This window comes from Delphinapterus leucas, chromosome 7, assembly GCF_059928025.1.
Source record: "Delphinapterus leucas isolate spDelLeu-1000000601 "Yukka" chromosome 7, BTC_Dleu_Yukka2, whole genome shotgun sequence".
NCBI classification, from domain to species: domain Eukaryota; kingdom Metazoa; phylum Chordata; class Mammalia; order Artiodactyla; family Monodontidae; genus Delphinapterus; species Delphinapterus leucas.
In genome coordinates, this window is record NC_143135.1 from 6,150,267 (window position 1) to 6,170,663 (window position 20,397).

Below are 20,397 nucleotides of genomic sequence, written 5' to 3' on the forward strand. Positions count from 1 at the left end.
ACTTTGATTTCTCTGGGAAAGCAAGGCCCTGTGTGGGTCAGGTGTCCATTTTGGTTCCAACTGGCCATAGTGAAGGGAGGGGGACAGGCCACAAACAGAAATATGTCTGCTATGGTCCTTCACTCTGACCCTGAGGAGAAGGATACGGCCCTCAGGAACTGTGTGGCTTTGAATCCAGTTTTCTTTGCCTCTAAAGCCAAGAGGTGGCCCTCGACAGGGAGGACAGAGGCAGAGGGACTGTGGTTATTAAGCCCATTAAGGGACAACAGGACATGGACAAAACACCAAGTTCCATATGAAAATAAAACTTTAATTTGTCAAGGGAAGATCACAGCAACCCCTACACACCCCACACACTAGTTCTCCTAGGACTGGGTGAGCAGGGCCTTCCTCTGGAAGTGCTCAGAAGGGAGGACAGTGACAGACCCGAGGCTGAGGCTATGCTCAGAGGTGGGCGGGGGGACTGGCGGGCTGCTTTCGCCCGTCGCCAGCGATGGGCCGGCCTCGCTCCTCCCAGATGGTGAGCCCGTCGCAGGAGCAGATCTGCTTGGGGTTCTGGAAAAGGCCAGCAGAGCGTGCAATGATGCCACAGGCCAACCTGCGGAAGAGCAGTGGGGTTGAGATGAGCACCTGCCTGGCCCCTCCCGGTCTCCGCGGGCACTGCGGGCAGAGCACTCACCTCTCTCCTGAGTTCCCTGTGATCCTGGACAAGGGATGGCCACCCCGGCCCAGGTCGTCTTCTCCCTCATCGACGACCAGGCTTCGGCCAATCACATCACACACCTTTGAGGGGAGACAAAGACCTCAGACAGTGGACCTGTTAGGAAAGGTCCCCACCTTCTTTTCCACCTCACCTTCAGCCTCTCATCCTCTATCCTGAAGACGGCTCGGCCATCAGCTTCAGCGTGGATGTTCCCTAGGTCTCCGCGGTGCTGCAATGAGACCCGGGGGGGAAAGGGCACGTGGGACATGGCTGCTAACTTCTGGCTTCCCAGTATCTGGGTCCCCTTCCTCAAAGTACCAGTGTCCTCCTATGGGTCCAGTCTGGTAGGATGAAGGGACAGCCCAGGACACAAGGAAGGCAACTGGACTCTCTCTCCCTGGAACTAAAATCCTGGGCATGCTGAATGACAGCACGCTGAAAACGGCCAGTGACTCCCTCCCTAGGAAGTCATGTCACTAGACCAGGCTGCTTCTCCTACAAGGCTGCTGCCCAGTCTGCATCCAAGCCTCAGAATCTAGCCTGGTTCCTGCTCTTTTCCAAGCCCACTTCTCCAGCCTCCCGATGACTCTGTGAGCCCCTGGTAGTCTGCAGGTCCCCTGGGCTTAAGTTGGCCAAGCTTGGCTTCTTGACCATCAGAGGCAGCCAGCATCCCTTCCCTGACGTCCGGCCTCCAGGAAAAGAAGAAACACAGGGGCAAAGGGTGTCTCCTGCCCCCAACACCTGGTTCTGCCCACCTTCTCCCTTGAAGGTAATAAAAATGTCCTGGGACTTCCCTGCTGGTCCAGTGGCTAAGACTCTGCGCTCCCAATGCAGGAGGCCCGGGTTTTATCCCTGGTCAGGGAACTAGATCCTGCATGTCGCAGCTAAAGATCCCGCATGCCACAACTAAAAAGATTCTGCACACCGCAACTAAAAAGATCCCGCACGCCCCAACTAAGACCCGGTGCAGCCAAATAAATAAATAAATATATATTTTTAAAAATGTCCTAACACAGCTACTGAGCTCCGCCTACATCAGATACCCTCTGCCAGGCAGGGTGGGAGGTGATGGTGTATATGTGGTCAACACCCCTCAAGGGGTTCAGAGCATGGTGAGGAGACAGACATGGAACAGACTAGTGATTACAAAACATAGGGTTAGCACAATAGTGAGTGTGTTTCCTGGTGACAAGGCCCTGCTGATGAGTCCCAGAGACCCACGACTGTCTGTGCAAATAAATTGCCCCCAACCTGACACTTGGGCAGAAGTAAGAGCCTGAGCCAACATGGGCTGGTACACATGGCCTTGCCGCAAAGCAGGGTCACAAAGCATGTCACTGTGTGACGGGGCTGACGAGCAAGCAGCAAGAAGAGCCACTTCTGCTTTATCTTGTTTTCCTTTAGGACGTCTGCTGCTCACACCTGGCACTTTTGTTGTGCCGGGTGTTGGGGTCTTTTGCGGTAGGAAGATAAAGGAGGGGGAGGCGTTTCCAGGACTGGGCGGAGGAGCAAGTGGCCTGGTGTGTGGCTCAGAGGCATGATCCGGCAGCAGAGGGTCAGGAGACGCAGGCTTTCTAGTCCTTCCCCTGCACACGGGTGGGTGGAACTGGGCCAGGTGGCACTGAACGTCACACCAAGTAGCCACGTGAGATCTGTCCCCTTGGGTACTGGGGAGTTAAGAAAGGTTTCAGGCAGGGGTGTGACCTTGTCACTCCATGCTTTGGAACAATTCCTCTAATACCGTGCATGAAGGGAAAGGACTGGAGGTGGATGCGGAGAGAAGGGAAGGAAGCTTAGAAACCAGTTAGGAGATGTGCAAAGGGACAACCAGGCTTGGACATAAATCCCCACACTGAATTCACTTCTGTCTGGACAAAACCAGACGCTGAAATCCAAAAGGAACATGCCAGTCATCATGGCTGCTTGGACACGTAGCTCTCGCTCAAGTCTTCCTCTGCCTATACCAAGGGCTCGGGTACAAGATAGCAGCTGGCTCCAGCCCCTTCAGATGCCCTGCCCCGAGAGAGGCCCAGGCCAAGGCACAGGTCACGAGGGGGTCTTTGGCCCTTCAGAAACTCCACTTCCTAAGAGGCATAGGGCTGCCAGTTCCCAGACCTCCTTCTTGCCGGTTCAAGCCTCCAGGGCTTTGTCTACGGGGCGTCCCCTGTTGAGCCTCCATTCCCACTCTCCCTTCTTCACCTGCCTGATTCCTGCTCAGCACCTTTCAAGGCTTCAATGAGGAAGACTGCCTCTAAGATGCACCCCCTGGATTCACACCCTGTGCGCTCCACCACGAGGGTGGGCTGGACCTGGCGTCACCTCCAAGCTTACGTTACAAAAGGAGTGTGGCTTCAGTCTTGGACGCCTTCTCTCTCACTCACTTGCTCTGACGGCAGCCAGCTGCTGTACTGTGCGCTGGCCTAGGGAGAGGCCCACCTGGCAAAGGACTGATGTCTCTGGCCAACAGCCAGGGAGGCCCTGAGGCCGGCCAACAGCAACATGAGCTCGTGTGGAAGCGGGTCCTCCCCACATCGAGCCTTGAGAGACCCGAAGACAGAGGTCCCCAGCTAAGCTGTGCCCGAATTCCTACCCCAGAGAAACTGTGAGATGACAAATGCTTGTTGTTTGTTTTAAACCTGGGAGTTCCCTGGTGGTCCAGTGGTTAGGACTTGGCACTTTCACTGCTGTGGGTTCGATCCCTGGTTGGGGAGCTAATATCCGCACAAGCCGAGCAGCTTGGCCAAAAAAAACCCCAAAGGGCTTCCCTGGTGGCGCAGTGGTTGAGAGTCTGCCTGCTGATGCAGGGGACACGGGTTCGTGCCCCAGTCCGGAAGGATCCCACATGCCGCAGAGCGGCTGGGCCCGTGAGCCATGGCCGCTGAGGCTGCACGTCCGGAGCCTGTGCTCCGCAATGGGAGAGGCCACAACAGTGAGAGGCCCACGTACCGCAAAAAAAAAAAAAAAAAAAAAAACCAACCCAAAAAACCCTAAGTTTGGAGTAATTTGACTCTCGGCAATAGATAACTGACACACAGAATGCAAGTATGACACTATGCAATGGACCCAACAGAAAGGCTTCCCCCACTCCCCAGGGGGCGGGGGGCAAGGAGTAAAAACTTTGATCACTAGAAATGTGACAGAGCTGTCAAAAGTCCAAAAAAACAAAAATCACTTACATGAATTAAGAAACACACACCATGTTTTCATTTGTTTGCCCTCCCCTGCACACGGGGGGGTGGGGCTGCATGATGGGGCTGACGAGCAAGCAGCAAGAAGAGCCACTTCTGCTTTATCTTGTTTTCCTTTGGGACATCTGCTGCTCACACCTGGCACTTTTTGCTGTGCCGGGCGTTGGGGTCTTTTGCGGTAGGAAGATTAAGGAGGGGGAGGCGTTTCCAGGACTGGGCGGAGGAGCAAGTGGCCTGGTGTGTGGCTCAGAGGCATGATCCCCTCTGAATCCCTGAGGAGGGGAACACATAGCACCGCAGGCGGAGGAGACGGAATCAGGTGTGTGTGGACAGGGTGTTAGGAAACATCCCATCACTGAGAGAGGAGGCCGTCCTCCTGGCATGACATCCAGGACAAAATTTCAGCTTGGTGTTAAAACGTCTTTAACGCCTCTCTGACATTCACTAATCACCCTGACAACGATAAAGCAGGCCGTAGTCCCTAGCAGGACCCTAATGACACGTTTTAGGTCTGCACTGATTTATCTTCACAATGATCCTCCTCTTGGGGCTAGAAGTACTGGTTTCCTATTTTCTGTGGCCATATCAAGTTTCTTGTTAAAAATAAATCTACCTTAATTACATGAATGATGTCTTGATTTTCTTCAAAATAATGGTGGAGAAGGGCCAGGGGTGTAGATGAAGCAGGACTGGCCACGAGTTGGTAACTGGGTGACAGGGACATGGGGGTTCGGGACTCTAGTTTCTCCACTTTTAGAACTTGTTTGAAACCTTCAGTGATAGATTAAAATGTTAAAAATAACTAAATTTACCTAAGGGGAAAAAAAATCAGTCAATTTAAATAAAAACATTGAGTAACTAACAGAACAAGTAGTACTCAGATAAGGCAAGAATCATTAAGGCAGCATGTGACTCACTGCTGATGGGGAAACAATTCTCTGGGGTAAAATTAAACTCCAGGGCCAGAAGCTGCAGCGTCAGGGACAGCGTTTTGTTTTTTGTTTTTTTTTTTTTTTGGCCACACCATGATGCATGCGGAACTTCCCCGATGAAGGATCGAACCCATGTCCTCCACAGTGGAAGTGAGGAGTCTTAACCACTAGACCACGAGAGAAGTTCTGGGATGGCCTTTTTAGTTTAGGTAAAACCTTTAACTTCCACACCATCACCTTCTCCAGGAAGCTTTCTCCCATTGCATGTGCCCCTCGGGCTGCGTCAGGAACTTGCTCTGGGCTCCCAGGGCCTCCGACAGGCTCCTGCAAGGATTCTCTCACTGCACTGCAACCAAGGAGTTCTCAGTGTCTCCCTCACCAGACTGTGAGTCTTAGGGAGCAGGCCTTCAACACAGAAAGTGTCAATAAATGTTTCTAAATGGAACCAAAAAAGTGAGGGAAAATGACCCCAACAAAAAGGAATCATACTTTCAGGCCCCAAGAGCTGCGTGCCCTGCCTCTGAGACCTTGGGTTCTCTCTCAGTCTAAAAACAATACTTACCTGGTCAGAGAGTTCCCTGGTGGCCTAGTGGTTAGGATTCTGGGCTTTCACTTACCCGGTCAGAGTCCTGGGGACCCCCATGAGACATTCCATCAGGGTTAAAGTGGTCCCCACAGCTAAGAAGGAAAGAAAGCAGGTGGGCAGTGAAACAATAGCTCACAGGCCAGGTGATCCATCCTCTTACTTTACATTTGTTTCATTTATTCATTCACTCACTTATTCATTCATCCACTCATTCAACACACAGGCCCACTCTGTGCCAGGCTCTGAGTTGAGGGCACTAAGAAGAATCAGTCATGGGACCTGCCCTCAATAAGCTTCCAGGCGAGACACAGATGAGTAAATAACTAATGGCATGACAGCATGACAAACACCATGACATGGAGACCTGACTCTCCCGTGTCTAGGAGTCACCCTTCCATCTCGGAGGCAGTAAGGTGGCTATGAGCAGGAGTGTCTAGGTCAGATTTTGGTTCAAATCCCCACTCTACCATTTACATGCTCTAGGGTCTTTGACAAGTCATTTAACCTTTTTGAGTCTCAGTTTTCTCATCTGTAGACTGGGCCTTTGTGTGTATGCCTCCCAGGGTACTTGTGAGAACCAAATGTGAAAGAGTGTGTAAAAAGCTGAACACAGCCCCCTGCACTTATGTGGGTGTACAACTGGGGCAATAAGGATGCTACAGGGAGGTTACAGAGGACTCACCTGTTGCAGTTCCTTGTGAGGTCTCCGAACTCATGGACGTGCAGTCCGTGCAGCCCAGGCTGCAGGCCGTCAATGGTCCCCTCGATAAGGCAGCGCTCAGGGGTCAGCTGTAGGAAGTGCACCACTCCCTGCACAGGGCCAGGCCCCCCGAGAATGGCCACTGCTGCCCCCAGATTCTCTGTAAGGTATTAAACACCAGGGCTGGCTCGTCACCTCACCCAGCCCCACCCATTTATCAACTTGGAAATGACGTGTAGAGAGCCCCCATAACTTCGTGGGGTCCCTAAAGCCACGCCAACCCAAGCCCCCAAAGGCCATGGTTGGATCTGTACCACACCCAGGTCACCTCCCTCCCAGAGAGGCCAAGGCCAAGGTTACTCACGGAACAGGCCACTGCCCATGCCCTTGAGTACTGCCTGCCTCCCAGTGCGTTCTAGAAGGGCCTGCACCTCCTGGCTGGGCAGGGTGGTCTGTACCAGGACCATCTGGTTCTCCAACTGCACCTCCACACTCTGGACACCTGGGAGAAGACAAGGGACAGTGGGCAGCAGAGGGCTGGCACCCCTGTGCTGGGAGCAGGGAAGAGAAAATCGGGGGCCATTCCCCATCCCCATCTTAACCAACTTTCCTATGGTCGGAGGCAAGCTCTGAAGCTGCCTTCTAGCTGTGTAAGTCCCTTAACCTCTCTGAGTTTATTTCTTTATGAATAACGTGGGGATAATGCCATCTTGCCCCCAGGAGTGTTGTGAATTCTTATTTCATGCCAGGCATTATTTATAACTTTTTTTGTGTGTGTGTGCGGTACGCAGGCCTCTCACTGTTGTGGCCTCTCCCGTTGCGGAGCACAGGCTCCGGACGCGCAGGCTCAGTGACCACGGCTCACGGGCCCAGCCGCTCCGCAGCATGTGGGATCTTCCCGGACCGGGGCACAAACCCGCGTCCCCTGCATAGGCAGGTGGACTCTCAACCACTGCGCTACCTGGGAAGCCCCTATTTATAACTTTTGAAACACAGATAGTTCTTTTAAAAATGTTTCAGCACAACATTGTAAATCAACTATACTTCAATTTTTAAAAATTAAACAATAAAAAAAATGTTTGTATAAAAGGGGGCTATCAATAGCCACATTACTCATGATGGTCAAAAGGTGAAAACAGCCCCAAAGCCCATCAAATGATGAGTGGATAAACAAAACGTGTACCCATGCAATGGAATACTTACTATTCAGCCATAAAAAGGCATTCAGCACTGATACATGCTACAATGTGGATGACCCTTAAAAACATTATGCTAAGTAAAAGCCAGTCACAAAGAGCACATATTAGATGATGTCATTCTGGATGAAATACCCAGAAGAGGTAAATCTATAGAGACAGAAAGTAGATTAGTGGGTAGGGAAGTAGGAGGGTGATAGCTGAAAGGTACAATTTTCTTCATAAGGTGATGAAATGGAAAACTGATAGTGGTAATGGTTGCACAGCTCTGTGAATATACTAAAAACCACTGAACTGTATACTTTAATGGATGAATTTTATGATATATGAATATTTCAATAAAGCTGGCACACATAAAAAAGAGGGGGCTATCACCACTATCCTGAAAGCTAACATTTATTGAACATGCACTGTGGGCTTTTTCGTACTTTACCTGTATTAATGCAGTAACCCTGTGAGTTGGGCACTATTATCCCCACTTTACAGATGAGAAAACTGAGGCATAGAGAAGTTAAGCAACTTGCTCCAAGTCACGAAGTAGTGAATGGTGGGACTGGAACTCATCCCAGGCAGCCTAGCTCCAGAGCCCGAGCACTTCACCTGAATACTGTTCACCCTGAGAAGCAGCTCCAGCCTCCAGGCTGGCTTGGCGCCCCCTCCTCCATCCTCCTGTGGCAGTTCCCACTTCTCCTATGTAACTCATGCTGCACTGATTACAATCCTCTGTGTAGGCAGGAGCTCTGTGTGGTCCACAAGGGTCAGGTTCAAAAGTCAGAGAGTCTCAACTGCCCTCCAAATCCCTGAAGTCACCCTGGTGTATACACAACCTGCGGGACGATTCTGACACATGCTCAGTTTTGAGGGCCATCGAGCCACCTCAAAGAAGGACGAGAAGGGGCTTCTCTTTCATTCAGGGCTCATAAGCCTTTTAAGAGAACTCTTGAATCCTGAGCCAGAGCACAGGGGATGGCTGGGAACTCTGAGGAATGATCTCACCTGTGGAGCTTAAAACCATTCTGCTCTGATCTTAGTAAGTGTGTCTGTTGCTCTGGCAGGGTAGAGCCCATGGGAGCCGGGAGCCCTGGGCAGCCCAGAAGACAGGTTAAGCGAGGCATGTCCCTCTGCTGAGCCAATGCTGTGTGAACTGAAGGCTGCACTGACTGTCTGCATTCCCTTCATCCTTGGTTCCCCCACCTACCACCACCCCCACCCTGTATTCGTTCAACAAATGTGTGCTGGGCCTGGAGGAGGCCAGGGTCAGGGAAAGCACCAGTCCTAGTCCGCAGGGAGCTCATGGGCTGTGGGAGAATCAAGACTACACCTGGATTAACCATCAGGCAGAGATGGGAATAACAGTCTCTGAGGCACACACAAGGAACCTCAGCTGTTCAGATTCCTTCCAACTCGAGGCAAAACGGGGAGATGGTACTGGGAGGAAGTAGCACCCAAGAGGCAGGACTGTTTGGCCTGTGGTTACAAAGGGTCCCACGGTCTTGCTTCTACAGATCCCCTGCCCCATCGGTGACACTGTTGGGGGAGGGGCCGAATTTGTAAACAGAAATCAGACAGACACACCCATCTCCTCCCTGGCAAGTACCGGGCAATTCTGCCAGAAGAAAACCCCCCAAATAACCCAACTGCCTGTCACTTAACACAATGTCTCATCCTGGGCCACCTAGCGTGAAGCCTTGGAGCTCCAGGTCCACCCAGAGGTGCCTCTGGATGCCAAAGTGGTAGGGAGGACGGCAGGGAACTCTGAGCCTCTAGGGAATGCCAAGAGCTGTGTGCTCAGCTTTACACACATCAGGACAGTGATACTGTCCTCCTCTGGCAAGTGAAGAAATGAGGCTGGAGGGCTTCTCAACTGGCTCGAGATCGCAAAGCTCAGAAGGCAGCCTGTCCAACTCCAGAGCTGATGCTTGGTCCCCTTGCCCCACAGGAAGAAGGACTGGGCCCCAAAGGATTGTCTGAGGCTCCCAGAGCTCAAGTAAGCATGCAGTGTGAGGGATTCACTTGCCTATTCATTCATTTAACAAATGTACACTAAGTGCCTATCATGCGCCCCGTTCCAGGCAGTAGGGATGCAGCAGGGAACAAGTCAGGTGATGTCTCCGCCCCATAAAGCAGCATGTGTTCCAGCACAGGAATATGGATATCAAACACATGCACAGGGAGATTCAGATAGTGCAAAGTGTGCTCAATGAAACAGGTATTGGGGAACAACTGGGGGGTGAGCCACTTAGGCTGGTGAAGGAAAGTTTCTCTGAGCCTTTAAGCAAAGGCCTGAGTGTAGTCAGGGAAGAGCATTCCAGCAGAGGGTACAGTTTGGGCAAAGACCCTGAGGCAGGAACAACATCTACGTGTTCTAGGAAGAGAAAGGCCCAGTGGCTGGAGCTGGAGTAAAGAGAATGATAAGATACAAAGTTGTAAGTGGAAACCAATGAAACAAAGCCCTGCAGGCAACAGGAAAGAATCTGGAATTTAATTTTAATGCAAGGGGAGGCCATTGGCAGAGGCCACAGAGTACAGTGGTTGAGGGTGTGGGCTCTGGAGTTGAAATTCTGAGTCTGCCACCTACTAGCTGTGTGGCCTTAGCTTACTCAACCTTTCTGTTTTCTTTTCAGTTTCTTCCTCTGCAAATGGAGATAACAATACGACCTACTTCAGCGGGCTACTGAAGGCCTAAACGAGTTATCTCATATAGAGGACTTAGAACAGTGCCTGGCCTATGGGAAGCTCTTAAATATTAGTACTTTCACAGGATTTTAAGCAGAGCAGTGACAACATCTGATGTATGATTTAAAAAATCATTCTTAGCAATTTCCTGGCGGTCCAGTGGTTAGGCTTTCACTGCCAAGGATGCAGGTTCGACCAGCGGGTTGGGGAACTAAGATCCCACGAGCCACGCGGTGCAGCCAAAAAATAAAATCAAATCAAATCATTGAAAATAAAAAAGGAAAAAAATCACTCTGGTTTCTATGTGAAGAACCTATCAGAAAGGGCAACAGAGGGCCCAAAGATGAGGTTCTCATGTGGGTTGTGGTGAGGTGAGGTGGTCTGGTTTGGTGTGAAGCCCAAAGTACAGAAAAAGAGTTTTAGACACAGCAGACAAGACTTTCTGATGGACTGGCTTTGGCACAGGTAGGTTGCTGCTCTGGGGTCTCCTAAGAAGAGCTGCTTCTCTGCACTGAAAGTGGGAGGGCCCCAGTGGGAAGCTCCTTGTGACTGCAATTCCCAAAACCTTGACCTGAGTCTGAACCAAGAAGGTTGGCTCCCCAGCTGAGCAGCAGTTTGGTTTGGCTGGTGTGGAGTGTGGCCTGGTCAGTAGTACCTGTTTAGCTCAGAGCCCAGAGAGGGGGAAAAGATAAGGCCGTAGGGGACTCTAGGGTGGGTGATAAGAGTTCAAGGAAGTGAGCCTTGGGCTGGGAGGTCCTCCCACTTAGCCCTAGGAGGAGAGCAGAGCCTTCTTCCCCAAAGCCCAGGCCTCCTGGAGAGGGCAAATCACCCGATCACTCTTTCTGTCTCCCTCTCTGCATCTGGGAAGCCAGCCCATGAGAAAGCCAAGCTGCTTCCAGTTTCCCAGACCAGAAAATGTAGTCACCAGAAGTCTTTATCTGGTCTCTAAGAAACCTGCAGAGGGCTAAAAACTGCCCTATGTCCAACAGAAGTCCAGCTGTCTGCTCTCCCACTAAGAATGTTTTACAGGAGGTAGAGTCCAACAGCTTTGGAAAGCTTTGGTCAGAACACTCCACTCTCAGTGGAATGGCTCAGTTTTCTCAGACACTCACCCCTCATTCCCAAACACATAGTCAAAGCAAACCCAGCTTTAGGATCTGTCCCCCTCTGCAAACACGGCACTGGAAGCCAGCACCAAGCGCTCTGGGGGCTGAGGGCAGGCGCTGCCCGGCCGCTGCGCACCAGCCCCGCTCTGCTCTCCATGCATAAGATTCATGGGCAAACATGAATGGCTAACAAAGTGAAATGGTGTTGGAACAGTGGGAATCAACAATTTTGCACAGGACGCTTTGGGAGATGTTGTTTACTGTAGTCTGCCTGAAGTTGGGACAAAACTGAACCAACAAGAGCAGTTTGGTGCTTTGGAAAGTGTGAGAGCTGCTAGTGAACTCTAGTCTCCTCTATCAGGAGAAGTAACTGATATGAATGAAGCTCTTGCAGAAAATCCAGGACTTGTCCACAAATGTTGTTATGAAGATGGTTGGCTGATCAAGATGACATTCAGGAACACCTCAGAACTAGATGAACTAATGGGTGAGGAAGCATATGAGAAATACATAAAATCTATTGAGGAGTGAAAATGGAACCCCTAAATAAGCCAGTTTGAACAACTTAAAAAAGATCAGGGACTTCCCTGGCGGTCCAGTGGTTAAGACTCTGCGCTTCCACTGCAGGGGGCACAGGTTCGATACCTGGTGGGGGAACTAAGATCCCACATGACGCACAGTGCGGCCAAAAAAAAAAAAAAAGTTTTGTCCCCTCATGCCTCTGCCCAACCAGCTTACCACCTATAAGCCCTGCCTCTCATAATTCCTAAGATTTAGTGGGCTCTCACTACATGCCAAAGACCTTTCTAAAGTGCTTTTACATGTATTAACTAATTTACTCTTCACAATGAACCTCTGGGGTAGCTTCCATTACCTTGCCCATTTAAACACTGAAGAAACAGACACAAAAAGTAACATGCACGAGGTCTTAGTGCCAGTAAGTGGCAAAGGGGGGATTTGAACCCAAACAGTCTGACTCTAGAGCACATACCCCGAAGACCTAGGACACACTGCTGCCTTATACAGAGCCAAGTGCCACCAATGTCCCAGTTTCAGAAGCCATCACATGGCAGCTCCTCCAAGAACTGCTCTTCCCAGCGCAATGCTTGTGTGCTCATATTACCTGAGGGCAGAGGCTGTGCCTGAAACACTTGTGAACACTTTTCCCTAAAAAGCCCCCAGTGTCTGGTCTATACCTGAATGACTGGATAAACATTTGACAGAATCAAAGGCAGGCAGTTCCCACGGCCATGCTGGTGGCTCTGCCTTCTCAGATCTTTCCGATTGTGTCTGGTCACCTCCAGACCAGCTAGCTGGCTTTTAAGAATCAGGGCCAGAATTCCCTGTTGGTGCAGTAGTTAAGCCTGCCAATGCAGGGGACATGGGTTCAATCTTTGGTCCGGGAAGATCCCACATGCCGTGGAGCAACTAAGCCTGTGCTCCACAGCTACTGAGCCCACGTGCCACAACTACTGAAGCCCGCGCCCTAGAGCCCGTGCTCCGCAACAAGAAAAGCCACGGCAATAAGCCCGCGCACCTCCCCCGCTCGCCGCAACTAGGGAAAGTGCAGCAATGAAGACCTAAAGCAGCCAAAAAAAAAAAGAATCAGGGCCGCCTAAGATGGAACATGGCTAGGGCTGCTGTTTGCTTTGTCAAGATTATTTTGTTTCTCAAGCAAGAACTGCCTGTGTTCCAGGGAAAACCCCTGTAGGGGGGGACTACACTCTGCCTCCCTCCTCACCCTCCAGGCACTGGAGGTTTAAGACACCAGAAGGGCAGGCAGAGCCAGTAGAAGAATCTGGCAGGGCAGGCCTGAGACCTGCACTCTAGACTCCGCCTCTGGGTCCCTACGTGACTCTGAGAACGTTCCTTCCTCTCTCCAGGTCTCAATTTCTGCATCTGCAAATGGGAGTAGGGTTGGTCTAAGAGATTTGCCTGCCCCTCCCAGAGGCCTCCTGACTGCGCACTGAAAAGTTAATCTGGTTCTTACCTGCTATCCCTTGCAGGGACGTGCGCACCGCGTCCACGCAGCTCTGACAGGTCATCTGCACCGCGAACTCCAGCTGCAAGGACGGGCCGATGAGAGCTAGGGAACCTTCTTGCGTGGCCCTGTTTCACTACCTTCCCTGCGACCACCCCCAAAGGCCTGGAGTAACGCCCCACGTGACCCCTCCTCAAGCGCCTTCTTCATTATCACTCACGATCATTCCAGGAGCAACACCCCTCAACATTAACGCCAAGGGCCCTGCTACTCTCACATTCCAGCCTGGACCCCAGGCCCCAACCCAGGTGTACGCTCCTTCCCCCATTCTCAAGTTAACGATCACCCCAGGGGCCGAGGCTCTCGCCCCTGCGAGGCTCCCACACGAGGCCTCGACCCTCACCGTGCAGGCAGTCCCGCGGTCCCCCGAGTCCGATGCCATCCCGAAAGCAGTCACCACCTGACGACCCGAACTGTCCAGGTCCTGTGGCGCCAACCCTGAGACGCGTCGGGAGAGGCGGAGCCCCGGAAGCCACTCCTTGCCCCGCCTCCCGTTGCGAGCGCACGCAAGATTCTGCATCCCACCCACCCACGTCCACGCCGTGGCGGGCAAGGGCTGCGCAGGCGCACTTGGGCCATGCGGCCCCTCGTTGCCTTAGTAACCGCCGGCGCCGCCAGCGCCGCCTGGTGTAAGATGGAGCCGTATAAGCCCGACTTCCAGCGGTTTTACCACCGGTTGCTGCGTCCGCTGTCGCTCTTCCCCCGCACGACGACGCGCACAGAGTCTCAGAAGCGCCTCTCGCAGGAGGTCCTGATGCTGCTGCCCCTACCGGTCTCACGGCTGACGGTGGCGTCGCTCTGCCGCCAGGTAGCGGAGCGGCTGGCCAACAGCGGGCTGGAGGCGCGCGCGCCTCTCAAGGTACGACTCCGTTTCACCGAGGTCATCCTGGATGAGCTAAAGTGCAGCTGGCAGGAGCCCCCCACCGAACCTGGTCTGAGCCACTTGAACAATCAGAGGCTGCGGGAGCGGCTCCTGGTCTACGTGCTGCTCAGCAGCGAGCAGCTCTTCATACGCTACCTGCACCTTCAGAAGATCATGTCGACCCCCGCAGCTGTCTTCACCGAATCAGCCACGCTCACCCGGTTGGCCGCCAGCCTCGCCAGGGACTGCACAGTCTTCCTCACCGGCCCCGAGGTCTACCGTGGCCTGCTCGCCGACTTCCGCGCCCTGCTGAAGGAAGGGCAGGTCCAAGTCTGCGTGCCCAGACTGCGCCCCCTCGGCCCCACTGCGGCTTTCAGGCTCTGCCCTATCCCGTGGCATCACAGCACTGGCTTTGCCCAAGTGCCATATTTCAACCTCAGCCTGAACTACCTCATCCAACTCAGCCGCCCGCGAGAGCTTGTCAGTGAGCCTGAACCGGACCCAGTGAAGGAATTGAAGTCCATTTCCCAGCTGAAGAAGAAGCCTCTCCGCTGGCTGTCCACCATGCAAAAGGGGAGAGAAAGCAACTTCAGTTCACAGATTGCCTCACTGCCTGGGTCCTCTGTGCCTACCCCCAGCCAGGTTCCCCCCACCTCCCACTTGCCCCTCTCCTCCCAGCTCCAGAGGGGCCAGTCCATGCCCTCTCTGCGTGAGGGCTGGAAACTAGCAGATGAGTTGGGCCTTCCTGCATTCTCTCCTCGCCCCTTAACCCCACTGGTCCTGGTTGCAGAGAGCAAACCAGAGCTGGCAGGGGACACTGCGGCTGAGGACCTGAAGCAGAGGGTGAAGAACATGCAGTTGGGGCGGCCTCGCTACTCACCGCTGGACTCGGGCCTGCCGCCACTCTCGGGGGCCCTGACCTACCGCCCAGCTGCAGCACATCCCATGGAAGAGCTGCAGAGGATGTCGAAGGGCCCTGAGGAGAAGGAAGCCTCAGAGCAGTGGAGCCCCCAGTCCCCCAGATCCCATCCACTTGAACCACAGCCAGTGACTGTTACTTTGAAGCTAAGAAATCAGGTGGTCCAGGCAGCTGCTGTACAGGTCTCAGCAAGAAACTTTTTGGATTCCTTCCACGTTGAGGGGGCCGGAGTCCTATACAACCACCTGGCTGGTGAACTGGAGCCCAAACTTATCGAGGAAATGGATACTGATTGCACTTTTGGCAGTAGCATCAGGGAGGTGTACAAGGAGCTGATGAGCCGTGTCTCTAATGACCACTTCTCTTTTGACCAGGGGCCCCTGGTTGAGCCTGCAGCCAATAAAGACTGGTCGGCCTTCCTATCCTCAGCCTTTCTACGTCAAGAAAAACAGCGTCGTATCATCAACACCAAGCTGGCTGGACTTTATTCCCTGAGAGCTAACACTTTACAGTCCAACCCTGATAAGATGTCCTCTCCCACATCACTCCAAGCACGTAAAAGCTGGGAGAAGTGGTCAGACAAGGCCTCATGGCTGAACTGGTGGAAAACGACTTTGTCTGTGGGTGACTACTTCAAGTACCTCACCACCCAGGAGACAGACTTCCTCCATGTCATCTTCCAAATGTATGAAGAGGAGGTTCCTGTGCAGATCGTGGCCCCTGTCAGAGAGTCCCTAAAGATTCAGCACCCACCTCCCTTGCTAGAAGACGACGAGCCAGACTTTGTGCCAGGAGAGTGGGATTGGGACACGGTGCTGGAGCACAGGCTGGGAACTAAGAACAACAGCCTCCTGGAAGACTCTCACAAAATCCTGAGCCTACAGAAGCGCCTGGAGCAGCTGTGGTCCATGCTTGAGGTCCCTGACAAAGACCGGCTGGACATGGCCATCAAGTACAGCTCCAATGCCCGCCTGAGGCAGCTGCCATCACTGGTGAGTGCCTGGGAGCAGGCCTTGCAGCCCATTCAGCTGCGGGAGATATTGCTGGGGAAACTGGAGTGGTTTGAGCGACAAGCCTCCGACCCTAACCGCTTCTTCCACAAGACCGACATGGGCCTGAGTCGCTTCCTGGAGGAGAATCAGATCCGCAACCATCTCCATAAGAGGCTCGGTCTAGTGGAGGCTCCTTTGGTTCCCCTCCTGGAGGAGATCGAGTTAGTCTTTGGTGAGCCAGTGACCTTCAAGGGGCGGCGCTACCTGGACAAGATGAAGCATGACAAAGTGGAGATGCTCTACTGGCTGCAGCAGTGGCGGCGGGTCCACCACCTGGTCTGGGCCAAGAGGGCCTCCCATCAGTCAGCCCTGTCCAGGAAGCTCAGCAGCCAGCCTTTAATAGCCCCTGGGAATACGCCCATTACCCTTTGACCAGGCCAAGTGTCCTCAGGTCCCTCCCTCACCCCCATACACCCAGCAGCTCACCCAGACCTCTGGACTGCTTTGAAAGAAGAAATATCTGGGAGTGTGGGGTTCAGGAAAACTGTGCTTCCAACTACCAGGGGACTGAAATTAGCACTTTATTTTGACCATGAAGTTCTCATAAAAAAATCCACAAGCCCAGTAGTCCTATTTCTGTCAAGCCATGAACAGCACAGCCAAAAACTCATGCATCAATAGAGAAGGGCAAGAGGAAATAAAGTGTGAAGGATGTAGCTTTATTAGGGTAGTCTGTGTAGGCCTCACTGGGAAGGGGAGATTTGAACGGAGGCTTGAAGGAGGGGAGGAAGTGAGCCCCATGGACATCTGGGACAACAGTGTTCCTGCCAGCTATTGGGAAGCATAAGGCAGGCGGGTGCCTGGGGTGTTCCAGAAAAGCAAGGTGGCCAATGCAGGTGGAGCAGAGCTAAGGGGAAAGAGGGATGAGTCAGAGGGGTCGTGACAAGGTGCCAGGGGGCAGGTTAGATTATGTAAGGCCTGTAGGCCATTGTAAAAATGATTTCAGAGATAGCCTATGCATGTATGAATACACATGAATATGTTGTCTATACACATGTCTTTACACCAGCAGTAGCATGCTGTCCCCTGTTTTGCCCCTTTCTTTTTTCCCCAATGAGCTTGCCTCAAGTTCATTCCACGTCGGTACACATAGATCTGCCTTATTCTTTTTGATTGCTATCTAGTATCCCACTGGGTGTTTTTGGTTTTGGTTTTGGTTTTTTTTTTTTTTTTGGCTGTACCACGCGGCTTGCAGGATCTTAGTCACCCAACCAGGGACTGAACCTGGGTCCCCGCAGTGAAAGCGTGGAGGCCTAACCACTGGACTGCCAGGGAATTCTCTGGGTATATTTTTATTTTGTTTAACCAGTCTCTTATTGTTGGACATTTACAAACAAAAACAATGCTCTAAAAAAATCCTTGTTCATCTCTTTAGTATGTGCAGCTATTTCTATGGTTTAAGTTCCTGGAAGTGGAATTATATCTAAGCATAAGCACTTGTAATTTTGATAGATATTACTGATTACCCTCCACAAAGGCTGTAACCATTTGCATTATTGTCAGCACTGCATGATGATAATAATAATTCCCCACTCTCATCAATAGTGTTATCAAAATTTTTAATCTTTACCATCTAATAGGTGAAAAAATTGCATCTCATTTGAGTTGTGTTCTCATCTGTCTTATGAGTGAAGTTGCATCTTTTAGATATTTAAAAGCTGGGTTATTTTCTGTAAAATTCTCATGCCCTTTGCCCACTTTTCAATTGGTTTTGACTATTCTTTTTTTTTTTGGCTACATTGGGTCTTTGTTGCTGTGCGTGGGCTTTCTCTAGTTGTGGCTAGCAGGGGCTACTCTTCGTTGTGGTGTGCGGGCTTCTCATTTAGGTGGCTTCTCTTGTTGCCAAGCATGGGCTATAGGCATGCGGGCTTCAGTAGTTGTGGCTCGCGGGCTCTAGAGCACGGGCTCGGTAGTTGTGGTGCACGGGCTTAGTTGTTCCGCAGCATGTGGGATCTTCCCAGACCAGGGCTCAAGCCCGTGTCCCCTGCATTGGCAGGCGGATTCTTAACCACTGCACCACCAGGGAAGTTCCTTACTATTTATTTAAATTAACACTAATCCCATTATGTGTTTACAGAAATATGTTATGAAAAACAACTTTTTTTTTTAAAGTAGTGAAGAGTGGCTATTTTACTCTTTTGCAAATCTCCTGAATGTCTGGCTTAATAGGAGACAACTGGATTCTCATTTATGTTTCTGCTGCATCTGTTGCGATATTGCACGTCATGCAGCCTCTGGAAAACACTGTACTCAGAAACAGGGAGGGTAGAAAAGGCAAATAACGTGTCAGCAGTATTATGAAAATTTTTTTTTTTTTTTTTTTTTTTGCGGTACGCGGGCCTCTCACTGTTGTGGCCTCTCCCGTTGCGGAGCATAGGCTCTGGACGCGCAGGCTCAGCGGCCATGGCTCACGGGCCCACCTGCTCCGTGGCATGTGGGATCTTCCCGGACCGGGGCACGAACCCGCGTCCCCTGCATCGGCAGGCGGACCCTTAACCACTGCGCCACCAGGGAAGCCCTGAAAATGGTTTTGATATCATGAAGCCCCAGAAAGGGTCTGGGGGGCCCTATTTGTATTTTTTTTGAAATAGAGGAAGGGGCACAGGTGGGAGCAAAGGCAGTAGTGAGGGTGGTGTTAAGGACTGTGAGACATGATTCGGGGGAGCGGGCAGTTGCTGGGGCAGGGGCAGTGAAAGTGGGGGAACGGTTGGGTGACCAGCTTGTTTGCTTATAAAATGTCAAGCCAGAGGTAAAATACAACTTGAAAAAAACAATCGGCAGTTCTGCAAATTGGTCATTTAGCTGCTGGACAAGCACATTGGCTTCTGGTGATCTGGCCACGCTGGGAAGCTGAGACCCACAGAGCTGAAGTCCAGTCCTGACGGTTCACCAGTGCTGGCGGGGACTGGATCTAGGCCCAGGTGCTTCTGACTTCACTAAGCCTACAGCCCCACCCCCTTGGTCTTGGGGTTTCTGTGTCTGGCCCACCTCTTCCTTGTACTGTTGTTTATCAAACACTTTTCTTTATGTTGACTCCCTTTTTAAGAAAATTGTATTGAAGTATAGTTGATTTACCATGTTGTGTTAATTTCCGCTGTACAGCAAAGTGACTCAGTTACACACATATACATCCTTTTTTATATTCTTTTCCATATGGTTTATCACAGGATATTGAATATAGTTCCCTGTGCTCTACAGTTGGACCTTGTTGTTTACCCATCCTAGATATACTAGTTTGCATCTGCTAACCCCAAACCCCCAGTCCTTCCCTCCCCGACCTTGGCAACCACAAGTCTGTCCTCTACGTCTCTGAGTATACTGACTCTGCTTTGTTTTTTGTTTTTGTTTTTTGCGGTACGCGGGCCTCTCACTGTTGTGGCCTCTCCCCTTGCGGAGCACAGGCTCCGGACGCGCAGGCTCAGCGGCCATGGCTCACGGGCCCCACCGCTCTGCGGCATGTGGGATCCTCCCGGACCAGGGCACGAACCCGCGTCCCACTGACTCTGTTTTAAAACTTATTTTAGGGCTTGCCTGGTGGCGCAGTGGTTGAGAGTCCGCCTGCCGATGCAGGGGACACGGGATTGTGCCCCGGTCCGGGAGGATCCCACATGCTGCGGAATAGCTGGGCCCGTGAGCCATGGCCGCTGAGCCTGCACGTCCGGAGCCTGTGCTCCGCAACGGGAGAGGCCACAACAGTGAAAGGCCCGCGTACTGCAAAAAACAAAAACAAAACAACTTATTTTAAAAGGCAATTTTAATCACACTAGCTAATACTATATAGTGATTATTAAGTGCCAGACTCCATTCTAAACACTTTTCATGCAGTAACTCATTGAGTCCTCATGGCAATGCAGTGAGGTAGGCACTACTGTTATTTCACGGCCCAGATGAGGAAACTGAGGCACAAAGTGGTTATGTAACTTGCCCAAGGTCACACAACTAGGAACATGGCAGAGTCTGGATTCAGACCCAGAGGTCTGACTCCAAGTACATTCTCTTAACCACTGTACTGTTTCTTATCATAAAACATAAAAAAACAAGTCTGCCCAGTTGAAGTCCATGGGGAGAAGCTGAATATGATCAGATTTTCGGCTTTCATCGTTACCTGTCCCCGGAGGAAATCAGGCTTTCGGACAGCCCACTTGATTCCCAGCGGTGACTCTGAGGCCCACATCATTCTTCTTTCAGGCCCAGAGCACTGAACTCCTCCCAAGTGACAGACACTGCTTGGTGGGGGGGGGGGGGGGAGGGGGGGGGATAGTGGGAAGCAGAGCCAGAGGAAACCAGGAAGAACCAGTCGCTGTCGCTGAGGAGTTTAAAGTTTAGTAGGGAAGATAATTTCAATAATATAGCAAGTGAAGGGTACGGTGGGAGCCCACAAAATGGACATTCAACAGAGCCGGGGCATAGGGGAAGGGTGATCGGGGAGAGTTTCC

At 51.8% G+C, this 20,397-nt stretch overlaps 2 protein-coding genes across 2 annotated transcripts; one reads left to right on the forward strand and one right to left on the reverse strand.

Moving 5' to 3' along the window:
- Window positions 1-289: 289 nt before the first annotated feature.
- Window positions 290-13,567, reverse strand: CCS (copper chaperone for superoxide dismutase). The gene is made up of 8 exons (XM_022591355.3): window positions 13,472-13,567; window positions 13,078-13,150; window positions 6,474-6,611; window positions 6,092-6,269; window positions 5,441-5,501; window positions 855-932; window positions 680-783; window positions 290-598 (listed from the first exon to the last, which is right to left on the reverse strand). Exons 1-8 carry the CDS (start codon window positions 13,508-13,510, stop codon window positions 445-447), a joined length of 825 nt encoding a protein of 274 aa, XP_022447063.1. The 5' UTR covers window positions 13,511-13,567; the 3' UTR covers window positions 290-444.
- CCDC87 (coiled-coil domain containing 87) lies at window positions 13,551-19,453 on the forward strand. The gene has a single exon (XM_022592262.2). It carries the CDS (start codon window positions 13,706-13,708, stop codon window positions 16,331-16,333), a length of 2,628 nt encoding a protein of 875 aa, XP_022447970.2. The 5' UTR covers window positions 13,551-13,705; the 3' UTR covers window positions 16,334-19,453.
- Window positions 19,454-20,397: the final 944 nt, after the last annotated feature.